Source organism: Solanum verrucosum, unplaced genomic scaffold (assembly GCF_900185275.1).
Source record: "Solanum verrucosum unplaced genomic scaffold, falcon-dt-bn FXZP01000218.1, whole genome shotgun sequence".
Taxonomy (NCBI): domain Eukaryota; kingdom Viridiplantae; phylum Streptophyta; class Magnoliopsida; order Solanales; family Solanaceae; genus Solanum; species Solanum verrucosum.
In genome coordinates, this window is record NW_026020464.1 from 2,161,717 (window position 1) to 2,183,354 (window position 21,638).

Below are 21,638 nucleotides of genomic sequence, written 5' to 3' on the forward strand. Positions count from 1 at the left end.
TGTTCGGAGATATTTTAGCTACCGGAGGACTGACTCAATGAGCACCTTTGGGCGGTGCTTTTTCGAACACCTTACCCCTAACCTCACAAGGGGTAGGAGGGTTGTTTCTGATAAACCTCGACTCAAGTAGAGATGAAAAGGAAGCAATAACAGAACACTAGTAGAGTTCAAACCAATAAAAAGAATGAGGGACCTAATAAGTTGAACCATACAAAATTGTAATGTTGAGAATCTTTCCTAAAATTTATCTAAATTAAACTCTCCTCTAAGCAGTCACTGTTTGTTTTTGAGCATAAGTTATCCCTTTCTCAATGCTAGCTTTCAACTCTGGCTTTAGAGCTTCCAATGCCTTTTGTTCATACTCAGTTAATCCACGGAGATCAGATGAAATCAAAGCCTCGACGCCATTCCTTCCTAGTTTAACTCTTGATGCAAAGAATGGAAGTTCCGTCAAGTCAGATTGCACGTAAGAACACTCGTAAACATCAGCATCACCGTCAAGGGCACGAAGTGAGGATTCGATAAATCTAGCTGCTGCATATGCCATTGACAGTGTTGCAGATCCTGCTCCAGCCTTTGCTTCAACGACCTCCGTCCCAGCATTTTGGATCCTCACGGTTAGTTCCTGCACTTCTTCGGCAGTGAAAGTAGTTGATGGTCTTGTCTTTGACAGCAAAGGCAGAATTGTTATCCCTGCGTGCCCACCAATCACGGGGACGTCAACGTCTATGAGTCTTAGGTTTTTCTTCTGCGCGACGAACATGTTTGCCCTGACAACGTCAAGGGTGGTAACACCAAAGAGTTTTTTAGGATCGTAAACACCCTTTTGCTTCAGAACCTCGGCAGCAATCGGCACTGTGGAGTTGACTGGATTGCTGATAATGTGGATAAAGGCATCTGGGCAGTTGTCAGCAACAGCCTCAACCAAGCCTTTCACAATATTAGCATTAATGTTGAACAAGTCGTCTCGTGTCATACCAGGCTTTCTCGGAACGCCAGCTGGTATGACAACTACGTCTATACCTTTCAAAGAATTGGCCAACTCAGAAGCTCCCGTAAAGTCAAAAACCTGAGCGGGAGTGTTGCAATGGCTGAGATCTGCTGCGACTCCTTTGACATTTGCAATATCATAAAGGTGCAACGATGATACTAGCGGCGACATCTTAATCAGAAGAGCTAGAGGCTGGCCTATACCGCCAGAGGCTCCAAGAACAGCCACTTTATAAGATGCTTGGGGCTGAACATGGTTCCAAGATCTCTGCTTTTCGTTTCGGGCTTTAGGAGTAATGGATTGTCGAAGAGCTGCAACACTTTCATTTCCTAGAAATGACGACTCGGATTCACATCGTACAAATGCCTCTGCCTTGAGACCACTGAAATTCCTAAGGTAGTTCCTGGTATTGCATTTCGCAATGAAGGCCTTTGATTGTAATTTTGGGCTCACTATGGAGCCACAGGATGTAGCGGAACCAACTGAGAGAGTAGTTGCTGATGCTGCTGCCATTTCACCGACTGCAAAAAGGATCGCTGACATTAATTTCTTCTATGCATTGTAAGACAGGATTTTAGAACATACATAGGAGAAAATTCAACAGTTTTTTACACTGATAATCGATGAATATTAATTGCAAACCACAATGAATAGATGGACAACTGGTTACTTGGTGTCGCACTTCCTGGAAATAAACTCTCCCTCTGACCAATAAAATTGATCTACTAACCATCTCAGTTCCTCGAAGAGAACTCGACCTCCTTCCTTATGAAATATTTCTCCCTTCAACAGTTCAAATTAATATACACTAATTCTGCTTTATATTTACTTTTGATATCTTACCAACTACTTATTCTACTTTTTACATTTCAAAACATGTCCTAAACACATTTATACTAAACACAGTATAATGATCTACTTAAGCATTTCTCTTATTGTTCCAATTTCATCAGATGTCCCCAAAGGGACACTTTAACACTTTACTCTTAGTAACCAGCAAAGTCTATTTCGGTTGTTGATAAGATTTGTCTAAGAAATTAAAAGAAATGGGAGGTCATTGCTTCACGAGCCCCCCTAAACCAGGGAAAAAGAAAGAAAAAAGTTTCCAACTAGTGTAAAATCATCGAAAAGGAGTTTGAGCCTAACAAACAAAAATAGTCAAATACGATGTTTAACAAACAATGCATCCAAGTTCAGACATTTATTATCCAAATTAAGTTATAGAAGACACTTATTGAAATGTTTACGTTCGCAAACAACTGTATTAAATCTTCTCATATGAGCGGAACACCAGTAAAACATATAAGCCAACTATTCAGCTCAGCACAAAAGACGGGAAAAATACAGCATCAGCAATTTTGATAGATTGATGACAGATTCCATAAGTGTAACTGTTCACTGTATCATTCATATTAGACATAATACATAAGCGTTTCCCTTTAACTTGGCATCAACTAACATCTATGCCTTCCAACTTTGGGTATGCACTGTATACACACGCGTCCTAACAATTTGCGTGAGATACCCTCGAAGTGTAAAAGTTTTGCAGAAATCCTAAAAGGACTAACAGCTGAGAGAGAATTCTCCCAAAGTTAAGGCTGTGCTGGGAATGGGATATCCTTTTTCTTTTTTAATATCGTGATGTCTAGGCCAACTTGCACGCAGCCCAACTAATTCCTCATATACCTGCTACCTCCCACCGGTCCCAGGTAACCCTATGCACCAAACAAAGCTTGGACACATTGCGTTAATTAAATTAACTTTCTTTGTGGTGTCTACGCCAACTTGCACGCACCCCAACTAATTCCTCATGTACCTGCTACCTCCCACCGGTCCCAGGTAGCCCTATCCACCAAACAAAGCTTGGACACATTGTGTTAAATAAATTAACTTTCTTTGTGGTGTACGCCAACTTGCACGCACCCCAACTAATTCCATGGTACTTGCTACCTCCCACCAGCATAGGTACCAGGTAACCCTATCCACCAAACAATGCTTGGACACATTGCCTTAAACAAATTAACTTTCTTTGTGGTGTCTTTGTCAGCTTGCACGCACTTCGATTAATTCCACAAGTACCTGCTACCTCCCACCAACATAGGTACCAGGTAACCCTATCCACCAAACAAAGCCTGGACACATCGCCTTAAATATATGAACTTTCTTTGTGGTGTTTGGACCTGCTTGCACGCACCTCAATTAATTCAACAAGTACCTGCTACCTCCCACCAGAATAGGTACCAGGTAACCCTATCCACCAAACAAAGCTTGAACAGATTGCCTTAAATAAATTAACTTTCTTTGTGGTGTCTGGACCAGCTTGCACTCACCTCGATTAATTCCACAACTACTTACTACCTCCCACCAGCATAGACCCTATCCATCAAAGCTTGCACACATTGAAAGAAATCACCTAGTACTTTTATTATTTCTGTCTTTCTTGTTATCTAAAGAACTCACAAATCAAGCTAACCCCTTAAATAAATTAACTTTCTTTGTGATAAATACAGCCTTCAATTGAATAGTCAAATGAAAAGATTCAAGCTTTATTCTTCTTTTCATTTTTCAAGAACCCCCTTTAGCTTAACACAGACAAAGAACATCAAATATAGCAAAATTCTACCTAAATTTGACAAATTACACCAAAATGGCACAAGAAAATAATAAAAAAATTCAAGAAAATATCATATATAATCACAATACAACATTACCTCAAATTCTCAGAAATTTTACTGAGTTTTTCTTCACTTCTACCTATAAGATTATAAAATTCGGAGATTTCGAGGCAGATAACTAAGAATGTTCCTGAAGATATGGGGAAGGATTTTTACCAAAATAAAGATATGTAAAGGAGGGTAAAATAGTCTTTTTAACTTGGTGGGAAAAATATGTAAAGGAGGGTAAAATAGTCTTATTTATCTATTACTAGTTAAGTTAATCATATAATTATATCGTGTTATTTAATTATATTGCATTCGCCTTGATAAGTCGTAAAAGTCCAAGCATTTTCTACTTAAGGTTGATGTGTATGACTAAAGAGATGAAATTTTTTATACAATTAACTTAAATTACTAGTAGATAAATAAAAATACATGTAAATAGAATTCTAAAATTTAAATTAAAAGTGTGTAATTGAAATTTTTATACTTTATACTTATAATAGAAGGGGGAAACGATTAACCAATTGTAAAGCATATATAACAATAATAACATGGCATATTAAATAAACAATTTAGATTTTTGTTAATTAAAAAAAACACAAAAGTTGATGAATTTCCCATACTAGAAAGGGAAAAAAAGACAAAAAAATTCATAAATAACAATATTAGCAATCGTTTTTATGTAAAAAAAAAAAGAATATTCTAACAAAGTCAAAGAAATGGATGTCAATTTTTATTTTTATTTTTTTGGAGCCACGTTTCAAGTAAGTTGGATTTTTCTTTGTAAAAAAAATAATATAGATGCAAATAATATACTAGAATATTTTTTTTACGTATAACGTAAATTACTCTAACATTATATACCATATAATTTCATTATCTTGATAAAGGACCCCTATATTGGATCTTACCCACAAACCTTAATGACTTAATCTTTATAAAATTGTTAATATTTGATCATACTACGATTCTATGATAATGTATTTTCAAAAGTGAAGTCAATATTTGAATTTCGTGAATTAAAACGAGCTTTATTGTGCAATTTTTGGACATCCTTCGTAAAATTTCTAGCTCCGCCATTGCCTTAATCTTTATAAAGTTGTTAATATTTGATCATATCCCGACTGATTATGTATTCTCAAAAGTGAAGTTAATTTTTTAATGTCGTGAATTAAAACTTTAAAGACGTTTTTAACATATATATGGACTTCTGGCTATCATGCTTCGTAATATTTCTGACATAGACTTTTCGAATTCAGGTTTATCTTTTTCACATTTCAACTAAACTAAACAATTTTTTTTTCTTCTTTTTTTTCTCATTTAAACAACTAGAACAATATTTGGTGACTTGATTAATGGAATCATAGGTTATACCATTACTAGTTACTTGAGACTAGATACTATGCTTTATTAGTCGCTTTCTTCGGCAGTGATTGCCATTTTTTGTGTGGACTATATGGATAGTTATCCTTCATGCTATACTTCAAGTTGTTGTTTTAGAGCGGTGGATCGGCGTATAATACGCCTAAATTTTGTTAGGTCAATGTAGACTTTTGGATTAGTGTTTAATGGAATCATTGGCTATATCATTTCTACTTACATCAGGCTAGATACTTTGCTATATTTGGCATTTTCTTCGTTCCTAATTGCCATTTTTTGCTTGGTATTGTTGTTTAGGCAAGTGGCGAACCAATATCTACTTTGCTGATTAATATGTCCAGGGGCTGACCCACATGGGGACGTTCGGGTGCTCGAGCACCCATTAAGTTCTTATCGAACTATATATACTTGTATCAAAATTTAAGAAGTATCGTATAAAATAAAAGGCGAGCACCCAATAAACAAATGACTTGGTTGGTATGACGGTTGTAAGTGGGTGCTCAAGGTCACATATTACTTCAATGCCCGGTTCGATTCCCACAACAAAATTCCTTTTTCAAGATAATTTTTATTCTATTTTTTCTTATTGATGTTTTAGAGCGGTGGGTCAGCGTATAATACGTCTAAATTTTGTTAGGCCAATGGAGGCTTTTGGATTGGAGTTTAATGGAGTCCTTGGCTATATTATTTCTATTTACATCAGACTAGATACTCTGCTATATTTGGCATTTTCATTGTTCCTGATTGACATTTGATGCTTGTTATTATTGTGTCCAGGGGCGAACCCACATGGCGTCATCCGGGTGCTCGAGTACCCATTAAGTTCTTATCAAACTATATATACTTATATCAAAATTTAAGAAGTATCGAATAAAATAAAAGGCGAGCACCCATTAAACAAATGACTTGGTTGGTATGTTGGTTGTAAGTGGGTCCTCAAGTCATATATTACTTCAATGCCTGGTTTGATTCCCTCTAGTGGCATTCTTTTCTTTTAAAATCAACTTTGCTAACTTTTCTTAAACAATTTCAAGATAATTTTTATTTTATTTTTTCTTATTGATTTTTTGCGCTAACTTATTTAAATATAATTTTCTTTAAAAATCAGCACTTTTCTTTCTACATTTTCTCTTTTCTCTTTTCACAAATTGTTCTATTGCCAATTAACCATTCAATTAGGATTTCGACTTTTCTCTTTTTTCTCTTTTCCCTTTTCCAAATTTGTTCTATTGCTAACTTTTCTTAAACAAAATGTTGTTTAGGCCCGTATCTAGTGACGCGGGCATTCACTATGCAGTAACTAGTTTGCTGATTAACCTTTCAATTAGGATTTCGGCTTTGATAGCCTGATGATATCTGTGTCAATTTTTTTCTTTTTTTTGAAAATCAACTTTGTTAACTTTTCTTAAACAAAATTAAATTTCTTTTTCAAGATAATTTTTATTCTATTTTTTCTTATTGATTTTTTGCGCTAACTTATTTAAATATAATTTTCTTTTAAAATCAGCTATTTTCTTTCTACATTTTCTCTTTTCTCTTTTCACAAATTGTTCTATTGCTAACTTTTCTTAAATAAAATATTGTTTAGGCCCGTGTCAAGTGACGCGGGGACTTACTATGCACTAATCAGCTTGCTGATTAACCTTTCAATTAGGATTTCGGCTTTGATAGCCTGATGATATCTGTGTCAATTTTTTTTCTTTTTTTTTGAAAATCAACTTTGTTAACTTTTCTTAAACAAAATTAAATTTCTTTTTCAAGATAATTTTTATTCTATTTTTTCTTATTGATTTTTTGCGCTAACTTATTTATTTATAATTTTCTTTTAAAATCAGCTATTTTCTTTCTACATTTTCTCTTTTCTCTTTTCACAAATTGTTCTATTGCTAACTTTTCTTAAATAAAATGTTGTTTAGGCCCGTGTCGAGTGACGCGGGCACTCACTATGCACTAACTAGCTTGCTGATTAACCTTTTATATAGGATTTTAACTTTTCTTTTTTTTCATCTTTTTCCTTTTCCAAAATTGTTCTATTGCTAACTTTTCTTAAACAAAATGTTGTTTAATTAGGCCCATGTTTAGTGACGCGGGCATTCACTATGCAGTAACTAGCTTGCTGATTAACCTTTCTGTTAGGATTTCGGCTTTGATAGCCCGATGACATCTGTGTCAACTTTTTTCTTTTCTTTTAAAATCGGCTTCGCTAACTTTTCTTTAAAAAAAAATTAAATTTCTTTTTCAAGTTAATTTTTATTCTATTTTTTCTTATTGATTTTTTTCGCTATCTTATTTAAATATAATTTTCTTTTAAAATCTGTTCTTTTCTTTCTACCTTTTCTCTTTTCCCTTTTTCAAAATTGTTCTATTGCTAACGTTTCTTAAATAAAATGTTGTTTAGGCTCGTGTCGAGTGACGCAGGCACTCACGTATTATGCACTAACTAGCTTGCTGATTAACCTTTCAATTAGAGATTTCGGCTTTGATACCCAGATGACATATGTGTCATTTTGGGTATTAGACTAGGTATGGCAAAGTTTATGGCAGACATAATGGAGGAGGAGGCTAATGCCACCACCGTGTTGCATGCTGCTGATGATGTGCCTTGATGAAGTTCAAGATGGTCTTGATGTGTGTGTTCTTGCGTCGTCAGGTTAAGCCACTCCACTTTCTATGATAATTTTGTTGTCCTTAGTATACATGGGTTAAATTGTGGCTATATGTGTTTGTTGGTAGAATCAAATTTAGCCATTATGAATTTTATGATGTGATGGAGGATAGCCGACACAATGGAGTTGGCAATAGCCGGCGCATACCTACTCTTTGGCCCGGTTCGATTCCCCCGCAGGAGTGTTTTCTTTTTTGTAGCTTGATGGTTAATGTTGTCATGATTGGCTCTAGGGACCCAAGTTCAAATCCTGGCTACACTAACTATTTTTTTCTCAATTAAAATTGAATTCCCCTTGGACCCATGAATCTCCCTTCTTCCCAAATTATGAACTATTGTATGTTGTAATTGATGATGGGAATTTGGCAATTAATTGTGTTTACATTAATTATGTTATTGAATCATGATAATATTTGTGGCATGTATTGAACTTATGATTCTTCTATATGTGCATAAAGGCTTTTAAACTTGAAAGAGCATGGTTTCAACTAAATGCCCCTTTTTGCAAGATTTAAATTTTTTTGCATGGCTTCCATACTTGGTACATTTTGTGCTAACCCATATTTTCGGGGGGTCGGGGGAAGGGGCGCAATGGAGTTGGCAATTGCCCGTGCAATCCTTCTCTTTGGCCTGGTTCGATTCCCCGCAGGGTGTTTTCTTTTTTTGTAGCTTGATGGTTAATGCTGTCATGATTGGCTCTAGGGACCCAAGTTCAAATCCCGCCTACACTAACTATTTTTTTCTCAATTAAAATTGAATTCCCCTTGGACCCATGAGCCTCCCTTCTTCCCAAATTATGAACTATTGTATGTTGTAATTGATGATGGGAATTTGGCAATTAATTGTGTTTACATTAATTATGTTATTGAATCATGATAATATTTGTGGCATGTATTGAACTTATGATTCTTCTATATGTGCATAAAGGCTTTTAAACTTGAAAGAGCATGGTTTCAACTAAATGTCTCTTTTTGCATGATTTAATTTTTTTTGCATGGCTTCCATACTTGGTACATAATGTCCTAACCCATATTTTCTATGTTTTCTACAAATGTAGGGATTGGTACTTGATGGTGGTATTCTTGGTTCAAGGCTTGGATTAGTTAGTTCCCCAAGCTTAGTTGGTGAGTCCTCGAGCTTCGAGGACAAGTGTTTTACATAGAAAGTTTCTTTTAGTATTTTCATTTAGAAACTATTGTAAAGGCTTTGTCCCTATTCGATTGTATTAGATGGTCAAATGAGACAAGGTCTAGACTCTTATTTTCATTTATGAAAAAGAAGTTGACTTCAATTATAAAGTTTTAATTTTTTTTGCATTTTTTTATGTCTTATGTGATGATGATTATGATAAGGGTTTGTACAAGTCCCCGAATTACTTGTAGAGGGTAACCCGGGTAGGGACAACATGCTAAGCCTTTCTTCTGTGCAGGCAACAACTGGAGAAAATTGTCTTAGATAAGCATGGAGATACCATGAGTAAAATCGGTGCTATTTTGGCTTCGGGAATTCTTGATGCTGGTGGTAGAAATGTGACCATAAAATTACTTTCGAAGACAAAGCATGACAAAATTACAGCAATCGTTGGACTAGCTGTTTTTAGTCAGTTTTGGTATTGGCACCCTCTTATATATTTTGTTAGCTTAGCATTCTCACCAACAGCCTTAATTGGTCTGAACTCTGACCTAAAAGTGCCAAAGTTTGATTTTGTATCACATGCCAAGCCCTCACTGTTTGAGTATTGTAAGCCCATCACTGTAACCACAACTACTTCTGCTGTCAAACTTCCCACAGCTGCTCTAACAACATCCGCTAGGGCCAAGGCAAGGGCTAGCAAGAAAGAGGCTGAGAAAGCCAATATCTAGAAGGCAGCTGGAGAGTCATCTTCTGGTGCAACAAATTTTGGTGAATTGATTCAAATAATGACTTATCTGGTGGTTCTAGCCGTACCTTAAACAGCAGCAAGGGACCTGTTCCTGCATCTGAGCAAGGGAGTTGTTACGTAGTCTGTAAGAACTGGATGTAAGATGTATAGCCACTCTATTTCTCAAGTTGGTTTGTAGGTCGTCTGCAGTGTTCCACCGCTACGACAAAACACATTGAGTTTGACTTCCATTTTGTTCTAGAAAAGGTTGTGGCCAAGGATCTCTAAGTTCACTATATTGGCTTGCTGGATCAAGTCGACGATACTATCAGGGAGAGCCTCTCTGGAAGATGATTTTCTTACCTTCGAGACAAGCTTGCTGTGGTCAAAATCCCAGTTGTTGCACATGATTTTTGTCTTTGTATTGGTTTTATATCATGAGAGTTCGTAGGACTCGAAACTCTATACATCATCTGTATAAGAGAGGCATTGGCCTACTCAATTGTACCGTGAGATTTCCTTCCAAATATACAAAGCGTTCAAAACCAAACGTAATAACAAATCCTTGGGCAACTTTTTCGAATTGCACGACTAATGCTCAGTTTTCATGATCCATTTTTTGAATTTAAATACGTAGGACATATGAGGATACCAAAATCTTATAGGTAAGAAGTCATAGAAACTAATGTGTTGCAACTTGCATACATTTGGAGTTGAAAGAAGGCAACTGATATTACCTTTCAACCTCCTTTTTAGGAGTCGGAGAAGCTGAAATCTTTTGCTCTGATCCTTTAGGCAATACCTGACCGAACATGAACCACAGGCCGCACATTTAGTGATAGGATATATCCACTACAAAGCCAATAAAATGGAGATAGATATGCATAGACAAGAGAATTTGTTCAGAGTTGATCTATTTGAACCAACCTTCTTTGATCCACTATATCTCGTATCTACTTCGGGTTTTCCTTGGTTGAAACTGCTTTGGAATGCCTTAAACGCTCGCTTGACAATGTCCTTATCCCCCATTCTCTCCATGATCAAAGATTTTCTCATTGTATTAGTAGAAGCTGTAGAATTTGGTGGACCTAGACTGAGAGACATGTGCAATGATGTGGGAGCTATCCTCTTGTTCTCTAGTGTGGAAGAATTTTTGCTCCTTTGCAATGTTGAACCATTCAACTTTTTTATCGAGGATTGAGAAGGTGAAATGAGTGATCTAGAAAGTAATTTATTGCCTTGTGCAACAGGAGCATTGCTGCTTCTTTGATATGACACCCCATTCACCTTCTTCACTGATGTTTGAGATGAAGAAATGACCTTGGAGGCTGGTGTCGGTTTTGACGTCGGAGTGGAAATGCTTGAAGATTTTGTCACAGGTGATGCAAGCTTCTTCTTTGTTCCAGCTGATATTCTGTCCTCTGTAGTTGGATGTACCTGAACAAGAACAACAAACAATTGATAACAGGAAAGGCAACCTGAACAGAGAGAATACCAAAGAAAATAAATAGAAGGATCTCAACCGAAGCACAGAGGAAATAACAGTAATGACAACAAAATAATGGGATAACCAAAGCACAAAAAAGACACAGGTAATAATCCGGAATCGATGAACAAGAAACTACAAGAATAGTGCTAATATGACTAGTAAGAAAGAAGGTCCAAGTACTACCACCAATCCTATCCCGCATGAAAGTGAGAGAACGCTCAACTACCAACTAACCTTCTACCCTAATTCACAACCTCCAAACCCTCATCTCGATCAACAAATACTTTTTTAACACCAATAGACAGAAAAGCATCAAAATTTCACCTTTCGAGCCACTCTATTTCTCAAGTTGGTTTGTAGGTTGTCTGCAGTGTTCCACCGCTATGTTTGTGTCCTTTTCTTTTTAGTTTCTTCACTCTTTCTTATGTTGTATGGGTTTAAACTGGAAGTTGTTACTTTTAAATGTATCTGTATCAATAAGGGGAGAAATCCCACTAGGGTCGTTGGTATTTGTAGATAGCTTTTTTTCATGTAACATTTGGTCTTGTGAATATTTCGTTCAAGTATGAAAAAAAAAAAAAAAACACCTGCAATATGTCCAATCCAAATACAGACCAACAAGACTAAATTTGACCACTGAAAAAAACAAAGGAAAATGCAAGCATCTTAACTTCATGATATTATAGCAAAAGACTAACCATGCATGTACATCAGGATTAGCATTTAGCTCATGGACCTCAGCTTCAGCTACATCCGTCTATATCAAAAGATTTAATGCAAAGCTAAGCACATGATTTTTACGTAACTTTGTGAATCCTTCCTATTTCCCACAATGACACCTGAAAACAACAAAAACTTGGATAGTTGAATATATACTGCATGACCATGAAAAATACAATTTCAGTGCGTCAATCACCAGCTTGAGACTTCAAATACATCATATACACACATTTACGTATATATTTCAATTATCTTCATCAAATGCACAAGTAATTACCAGATAAATACAGAAATTTCTGTACATGCACACAGATACACTTGCCATACTTTTCTGAAAGACGTTGGACTTCAGAAGCAATCTCAGAACGAATAGTTTGAGCAATTGCTTTACCATCAATGATGATGGCGATGCCATTTATCTTCAGACGACAGATAAATTGCCTATAACTTCAAGATTGCTAGTTTCAATAATAAAAAAAAATAGTTAGACTAGAATATATAATAGTAGGCATATTCAAAGTCAATGATCTACTACATAATTCAGTACCCAATCCATAACTTATAAACCAGCTAAGTTTAGTTTTGGTTGAACTCAGGATAGCATAGTATTATTTTCTTTCAGCAATTATGTGGTAGATTAACAAAGGCCATATATAAACCAAATATATATCATGCTTGTAGAGGTGAATTATGTAGGTACTAAAATATGCATAAATAATATTATCATGGTTCATAATTGGTTCGAAAGAGAAGTTATGCATATGTAAAATTAATATAATATTTAATTTGCAATTTAGAAAGCCACATAAAAAATACATATATAAGTTATGAGAGAATCTATGTATTTTTTATGCAGAATAAAAGATGGAGTAACTAATATTGACCAGATTCGAGCTGTATCGATCCGATTCCTTACCATACTGATAGGCTGATACATGTTGTATCATATCATCATATATTATTATGATCTATTTTTGTTCAATGTACTACGCCTTTTGATATTCTTTTTATCACCTTATAATCAGCAAAAAATTATCGATATTGTTTCTTCTCCTAAAAATCAATGGTTGACGTAGCTACTTATCTACATTAGTACCAAAATACGTATTAAATCAGAGGCGGATCTAGAATTTAAAGATTGTGGATGCCGTATCGCCATTAAATAGACGTTCAAATATTTAACTTATTTTGACCTTATAAATAGCTACTTGGAATTGTTGTTCGGTTATTCAACTTTTCAATTTATAAAGACAATTGAATCAAATAAATAAATAAATAATGACAATTTGGCACTAAGAAACACACTTCCAACAATATCCTCTATGATTGCACTTGGTGAATTTTCACATTCTAAATACACATTATTTATTTATTTTTTTACCCTCCCACCCATTTGCTTCCTTGGTGACTCGAACTCGCAATCTTCGGGTTGGAAGTGATGGGTGCTTACCATCCGAGCAACTCCCTCTCCTCCATTCTAAATACACTCAATAATGATATAGTTATTTATATTTATTAATAGTTCACGCTCTATGTAATAATGTAACAGACTTAAATAAAGTGGTTGGAATTATTGTACATGCACAATTTCAATAACAGAAATGAAGTATTATGTTGTTGTTTTGACTCGCAACAATAAAAAACTTAAAAGACCAATGAATTCATATGAGATTTTAGTATATTTTTCATGTCGCCTTTTAATGTAACATGCATTTTATTTTGCAATTTTAAATTCTCGATAAGATTTAAATTATCATATTCTAAACTATTTCTTTTTTCATATGCATTCAAATGATTTAGATAATAAAACAAAGGGTATGAGAAATTTGACACTGAGTTTCAAAACTATTGACAAAAAGAAAAGGAAATTTTGAGGGAGAATATCTAAAACAAATCTTAATCATTATATGACCATAAATTATTTCATTAAAGCAAAAGGAAAATTACAATTAAACTAGGTTCTAATAATAGAAAAGTAATATTCTTTTTGAATAATCTAAAAAAGAAAGGGTATCACATCAATTTAAAAAGTAGTATTTTATGTCTAAAATAAAAAAAGAGAAACAAAGTCAACAAATACAAATTTAGAAGTTTTATGTCATGTTAAGATATATATATAGTACAGCATATAACATCATAAATGATCATAGCCTAATGGTAATAGTAATTTTAACCCCAACACATTGCAAGTTCGAATCGTGATAGGGAACACTTATTTTTGCAAAAAGAAAAAAATGCAGAGCGTAGCTATGCAGAGTCGATCTTGCATGTCTGGGGAGTAAAACTTGACCTCCCGCTACTGGCACCATGCGATTCATCTGTTTTCTGGGTGACAAGTTTAATATTTATCAAATATTCTATACATATATAACCGAAATTTCAACCGAGATCACTGAGTGCCGTGACACCCCACGATCATACAAAGATTAAATGATTTGAGGAAACTAGATTTGATCAAATCACCAAATTGGAATTATATTTAGATCAAATCATCTAAATGGACGTAGCATTACTATTGCAAATTTCTATTAGGAAGCCTTTGATCATATTAGATGAATATGTACAATCCAGTATTGATTGTTTACATAGTAAATGAGTATCCTGGGGAATTTGCAACCTTGCCCCTTGTTTATTTTTTTCTACTTATCTACTTATACTAACTTTATCACTATATAATATAAATTTAGAGCATTCTATAAGCTCTAAATTGGTATTATTATTTTTTTATTTTCGCAAAGTTGATAATTTAATTTGTTATTTTACAAATCTTCTAACATGTTTTTGGATTACCGAATCTTTTCAATTAGGTAATCTAGAATCCTTATGCACGAAGATAATCAATTCAATCACTATTATCGGGCTCTATTATGAATTTTTGACAACATGCTCAATAGAGTGTTCTTATTTCTTCTTTCCTTCTCCGGGCTTTGATTATGGAAGAAGCTAGGAACCGAGAAGAAGATATCAACACTAACAAGTTACTTGGATTACTAAATGATGAGAAAGCAATTTAACACTTCTACAAATATTTTTTTAAAATAAACTATTAACTAATACTCCCTCAATTCCATATTAATTAAATTTTTGAGGTGTTTCACACCCTTTAGACAAAGTAGATTAAGACATAAATTGAACATAGTTTTTCATTTTTAACCTTATTAATTATTCTCAAATTTATGATTAAAATAACTATATATTAATTAATCACTAATTCCAATACTAACTAATGAAGGGTAAAATTGGAAAAACACTCTAAAAGTAGTCTTGAAAACTGAACAATTAAGTTAATTTGAAAAATGAAAAATGTCTCAAAAATTAAATTATATGGAATGGAGGGAGTATAATATAAATATTATCAACTGAAGTTGCTTGTCTTTTCAATCATATACACAAACAAAAACTATTATCAACTAATATAATGATAAACATTATCAGCTGAAGTTACTTATCTTTTCAATTGCATATACACAAACAAAAAACTAACAACATATATCAACCATATTGGATTACAAAAGATGCAAACATAATTTGAATTGCTCATCTTCATATTCAATTATGTATTAAACTATCAGAAACAAGAAAATTGGCAAGGTGAACAATGCACAACATGAAAAGTAAAATATAAATAGGCGAAAATATTCTTAAAATATTGTTGAACTTTTATATCCTCCTAAAATTGAACATTCCTTAAATATAAATACACAAAAACAAATATTAAATATTTATCTTAAAAGAATTGTCTTGAAATATCAAAATGATTATTATGATACGTGCATTTTAGTATATATATATATATATATATATATATATATATATCTAAAACTAACAATATATCACTATAACGTAGACATTCATTAGAACACTAATTAAATTGAATGGTCAATGGCACATATATGATTGTATTTATACATTCTAAAATTGAAGAATATTTCTCAATTCTAAAGTAAATTTGCTTTATCAATTAAATTTAAATTCATGTAAGTAACATAAATGCTATAAAGTCTAATACTTAAATATGAATAATATAAAATTTATTTTTCCTGAAATGAAAGAGGAATAACAGTACTAAAGAGAAAAAACATACAGTAATGAAGTTGGATAAAAATGTAAAACTTTGTAAGAGGAGAAACTTTTAGTAGAGAAGTTAAAGTTTTCTGCGTTGCTAATATTCCCATTTTACAACTCAAAACTTTTACTCCCTCGATTTCTTTTTATATGTCATCCTTCTTATAAATAGTTGGTCTATAATACTTGTCATTTCATAAAGGGAAAAGGAAAAATATACCCCCACTATATTTGTTTCAGAACTTCTAACCTCAAAGAAAGAATGCCAAATTGAAAGTTCTTCAATCTATTTGCCTCGAAGATGAAGAGCCATTCTAGATCTACAAATATGGAAAGAGGATCTGAATGTTAATATAAAAAGCAGTGGTGTATATTTGATTGACAGTGAAGGGTAAAATTGTCAATTTATATTTTTATTCAGGTATTAGTTATTCATGTATGACTTATTCCATCTTTTACCCTCCATAAAATAATACATAGATTGACTCATAACTTCAACATGTATTAGTTATGTGGTTTTCTAATTTTCTAACCAAACATAGTATTATGTGTGTTGAATTTTATACTTTGACAAAAAAATGCTACCAAACATGGTAAAACCTATGCAATATTTTATACCTGAATAACTCAACCCTTATCCAGTAACCAAATTGTCCCTTATACAATAATCAAACGGCCCCTAAAGAACTTTACGCGCGATCATTCAATTTATACTATAGTCTAGTGGTAGAATCGAGACTTTCTTCAAACACTAGATGCGCATAAAAATTTCTACCAACATTCTGAAGTCTCTTCTCCAAAAGCAAAACTCCGGCAGACATAATGCCGTTGACACGAGAAGAAAAAGTTAGATGGTTTATTGCTGCTTTTGTTTTTCACATCATTGTGGCATTTTGTATTTTCATGCGGCATGGACTCAATATTACTATTTCTGGATGGGTGTTAGGGATAATCCTCCATTTATCAGTGTCCCTATTTTGAATGTATATGTTGGTCAACCTATAGTTCCTCCAAATTTTGTCAGAGCAATGGAAGCATTGGGATGGTTGGGGAACTTTATCGTAGCTCACATGATTTCTACCTACCTGACATTAGATACTGTATTATATTTGGCAATTTCTTTTGGCCTGATTATATTTTTTTGCTGGTTGAGGCTGTTGAGGCCGGTTGCCAGTGACTGGGAACAGTGACGGCTCAAGCTTCGTCTAAAGCCAAAAAAAAGTTGGAGACCTAAACTTTAATTATTTTTTTATATCTGAGATTCAAGCTATTTCTTTTTTTTAATAATTTTTTTTTAACTTTTTTATGATCTTAAACTAAAGATATATATATATATACCAAAATATTTTTTAATCTTGTGGTCTTAAACATATTATGTGGAAGTTAAATTTAAAAATTGATCCATAAAAACGAAACATTCTTTAATGTTTCGAAACTAATTAAAACATTCTTTATTTTTTTATTGTTAAAAAAGCTTAAGATATTTTTATTACTACTAAAAAATTAGGCCCTTCGATTTTGGGGCCTAAGGCATATGTCTCAATTTTGAAAGCATTGAGTCACCCCCTGTTGAGGAATACACTATGCCTCATCCACTTTTTTAACACCCCGTATCCGAAAATAGACCAGATTACAGATTTCTAGTGTTGCATGTGGCACTCACGGGCACCATCCACGGACTGTAGGAGGACCCACGATCCATCCTGCAGGTCCGTGGTTCGTGTCAGCAAACTCATCCAGAACTTAACCAGAAATTCGGCTAAGTGTTGACCCACGGCCGGACCTACAATTCGTAGGTCAGGTCACGGACAGTGGTTCGTGTCCGCGGATCGATGCCCCTAAAGCACAGCTTCAGTCCCAATTGACGGTTGACCAGCACGGACTGTCATTCGATGCACGGTCCGTAGGTCTGACCGTAGGTGAGGGTAGTAGCCAGTTAGCTGAAAATTGTTGATGGGTCAACTTCAAATGGTCATAACTCTTAGTACAAGATGAATTATGTGCCCCATAACCTATGGTAAGATAGATAATTGAATCCTCTTTCCAACGCCATCGAGTTTGCTAAAATTCGACCTCCGAGTAAAAAGTTATGCTCGTTTTAGTGAAGCCCTGTCGGGCAAACTTGACCGTCGATTGACCTACGGCTCGTCAGTCACTTCGACAACAGTTAAGTCAGGGGTCTTTTGGTCTTTTCCTATTTCGTTTAACCCCTAAGATATGTCGTTTAGACCCTAAATCATGAGGTTTTAGTCAGTTTAAGCCTAGAAACATAACTAGAACTTACCTTAGTCAAAATCATTAATCAAAACTTAGAAAATTAGAAGCAAGAGAGGAGAAAAAGGTCAAGAACCCTAGTTCAAGAACGCAACAAGGTTCCATCAGTTCCAGCCCCAAAATCGAAAGATTTCTCCGTGGAAGTCGTCACCAGGTATGTGGGATTTCACTAGTGGGTTCCTTTCGCCTATTAGGTCCCTAGAATTTAGTCAGATTCTTGATTCCATGATTATGAACAGACCTAGGGTTTCTAGAATTTCAACCGATCATCATGAATTAGGTATGTGGGATTTCACTAGTGGGTTCCTTTCGCCTATTACTGCTCTTGCTAACGAGGTTGTTGCTTATCAATTGATTTCTTAGTTGTGATATGAAATATTATATCTGAACTAGGTACATGACGGGACCATGGGTGGTGCTTTTCTATTGTGTCTTTATTTCGAATTTTAGTCATCTAGATCTTAGTGAGTAAGATATGTAATTGGCATGTCAATTTTTTGTCGTCTAACCATCTACCGCTATATGTGTACAGTGGCATACTCATTCAAATGGTGAGCTTGTTCATGGACCTTGCTAATCACCTCAGCTTCAGCTACATCCGTCTATATCAAAAGACTTAATGCAAAGCTCAGCACATGATTTTCTCTTCATTTTTACGCAACTTTGTGAATCCTTCAAATACATCATCATATACACACATTTATGTATGCACATACTCTTTCAATTATCTTCATCAAATGCACAAGTAATTACCAGATAAATACAGAAATTTCTGTACATGCACACAGATACACTTGCCATACTTTTCTGAAAGACGTTGGACTTCAGAAGCAATCTCAGAACGAATAGTTTGAGCAATTGCTTTACCATCAATGTTGATGGCGATGCCATTGTATCTTCAGACAACAGATAAATTGCCTATAACTTCAAAACTGCTAGTTTCAATAATAAAAAAAATAGTTAGACTAGAATATATAATAGTAGGCATATTCAAAGTCAATGATCTACCACATAATTCAGTACCCAATCCATAACTTATAAACCAGCTAAGTTTATAATTCTCTAAGTTTAGTTTTGGTTGAACTTAAGATAGCATAGTATGATTTTCTTTGTACTTGTATTTACATATAGCTGCAATCCCATCTGGGTAATCAAACAAAGGTAGGGATTCTATATTTTATTCTCCTTTCACTTTTTTTTTACACTTGATAGGAATAATTTTCTTTTAAAGTACAACTTCATTTTGTAAAGCACTAGAAGGAGTTTATGGTATTCCAAGTATGTGATTTGTATTTTAACCAGTCAAAAACAAAAATATGGTACAACAAGATACCTAGTGTAGTCAAGTTTAGGAAGGATGATGTATACGTAGTTTTATCTAAAAAATAACCGGAGATAAGACTGATAAATTATTTCAATTATATAAATATTTTGCCACACTTATATCAAATTAAGTTTTGTTTTAATTGAACACTTCTATCTCTTAATTAATAAAATGTTGCGATAGAACAATTTCAGTTAAATTTTGGATTTTCTTTGTGTTTGTTTGTTCGTTCTTATTTATTTATTAGTAGTTAAGTTAACCATGTAATTAGAGAGAAGTATCAAAAGCACTCCTAAACTTGGCGCAAATTATTAGTTTCATCCCTAAACTATTGGCAGACTTAAAAACACCTCTTTACTTGACTAATTGAAGCTAAATACATCCCCGAACTTTGCAACATTAGTGAAAACCCCTAAATTCTCGTCAAGTTTAGGGGTGTTCTCAACACTTCTCTCGACTTTTGTTAAGAACTTCATGCTCCTAAAAGGGTTTGAGACCACTTGCTATTTCATGTATTGGGAGTGTATCGGGGATGTATCTGAGTTAAGTTAGTCAAGTAGAAGGTTGTTTTTTATACTTCTCTCATGTAATTATATTGTGTTATTTAATTATATTGAATTTGCCTTGATAAGTAGTAAAATTCCGAACATTTTCTACTTAGGTTGATGTGTATGACTAAAGAGATGAAATCTTTTATATGATTAACTTAAATTACTAGTAGATAAATAAAAACACATGTAAAAAGAATTTTGAAATTTAAACTAAAAGTGTCTAATTGAAATTTTTATATACTTGTAATAAAAGGGGGGAAACAATTAACCAATTGTAAAGCAAATATAACTTGGCATATTAAATAAACAATTTAGATTTTTGTTAATTAAAAAAACACAAAAGTTGATGAATTTCCCATACTAGAAAGGAAAAAAAAAAAGACAAAACTTTCATAAATAACAATATTAGTATTCGTTTATATGTAAAAAAAGGGGGGAAAAAAAGAGTATTCTAACAAAGTCAAAGAAATGCATGTCAATTTTTATTTTTTATTTTTTGGAGCCACGTTTCAAGTAAGTTGGAGACTTTATTTTCTTTGTAAAAAAGAATATAGATGCAAATAATATACTAGAATATTTTTTTACCTATAACTAAATTACTCTTAACATTATATACCATATAATTTCATTATCTTGATAAAGGACACCTATTTTGGATCTTAGCCACAAACCTTAATGACTTAATCTTTATAAAATTGTTAATATTTGATCATATTCCGATCAGAGGCGGAGCTAGGTGGGGTTCATGGGTTCGGACGAATCCACTAGCTTTTTCGTTGACTCATATATTTGTATTACAAAATTAAATAAATATATGTATATTAACATGTGAACCCGAAACAAAAAAGGCAGTGGTGGAGCTAGAAATTTTATGAAGAAAATTGCACAACAAAAGCTCATTTTTATTCCCGAAATTAAAATATTGACTTCACTTTTGGAGGTTCTAAATAATCTTTAAAAAGTTGTTAATATTTGATCAATATTTGATTATATCCCAATTCTATGATAATGTATTCTCAAAAGTAAAGTCAATATTTAATTTCGTGAATTAAAACTTTAAAGACTTTTTTAACATATATATGGACTTCTGGCTATCATGCTTTGGAATATTTCTTACGTAGACTTTTTGAATTTAGGTTTATCTTTTTCACATTTCAACTAAACTAAACGATTATTTTTTTCTCTTTTTTTTTTCTCATTTAAACAACTAGAACAAGATTTGGTGACTTGATTAACAAAAGTCTTTTGTTTTTGGTACATAAATTACATTTTCTCTACCTAGAAATACCTAAATGTTGAAGAATTGTCTGTTTAGTAAGTAAAATATTCCAAGACCAATAGTACCTCCAATACTTTAATTATTATTTGATCATATATCAACTATTAGTTTGAAGAAAAACAAAAGTAAACATGATAATTTAGTGGTAATATAAACACATTTCTAAGATAGCAAAAGTATACATCCCAACTAAAGTGGAAACACAAGGAATTATGTCTGAATCAATGGAACGATCCTTATTCTCATCGGCACACGATCAGTTGGTCAATTCTTATTATTACTATTCTATTATATAAGAAGTTCATATCAATTTTCAATAACTTGCTAAATATTACCGTGCAATAATCGTCATCTACCTTTGCTCTGGACTTTGTTGTTT

At 33.5% G+C, this 21,638-nt stretch overlaps 2 protein-coding genes across 2 annotated transcripts in view; both read right to left on the bottom strand.

The window, feature by feature from the left end:
* LOC125808712 (flocculation protein FLO11-like) overlaps positions 1–12,181 on the bottom strand; it is a 119,056-nt gene extending 106,875 nt beyond the window's left edge. Inside the window, exons 1-5 of the mRNA XM_049488366.1 lie at positions 12,044–12,181; positions 11,745–11,803; positions 11,662–11,669; positions 10,485–11,074; positions 10,295–10,359 (exon numbers count right to left, since the gene is read on the bottom strand). Coding sequence (XP_049344323.1) covers positions 10,295–10,359; positions 10,485–11,074; positions 11,662–11,669; positions 11,745–11,803; positions 12,044–12,181 — 860 coding nt within the window. The remainder of the gene's footprint in view (positions 1–10,294; positions 10,360–10,484; positions 11,075–11,661; positions 11,670–11,744; positions 11,804–12,043) is intronic.
* Positions 128–3,804, bottom strand: LOC125808883 (malate dehydrogenase, chloroplastic-like). Its single transcript, XM_049488553.1, has 2 exons — positions 3,703–3,804; positions 128–1,512 (listed from the first exon to the last, which is right to left on the bottom strand). Exon 2 carries the CDS (start codon positions 1,502–1,504, stop codon positions 266–268), a length of 1,239 nt encoding a protein of 412 aa, XP_049344510.1. The 5' UTR covers positions 1,505–1,512; positions 3,703–3,804; the 3' UTR covers positions 128–265.
* Positions 12,182–21,638: the final 9,457 nt, after the last annotated feature.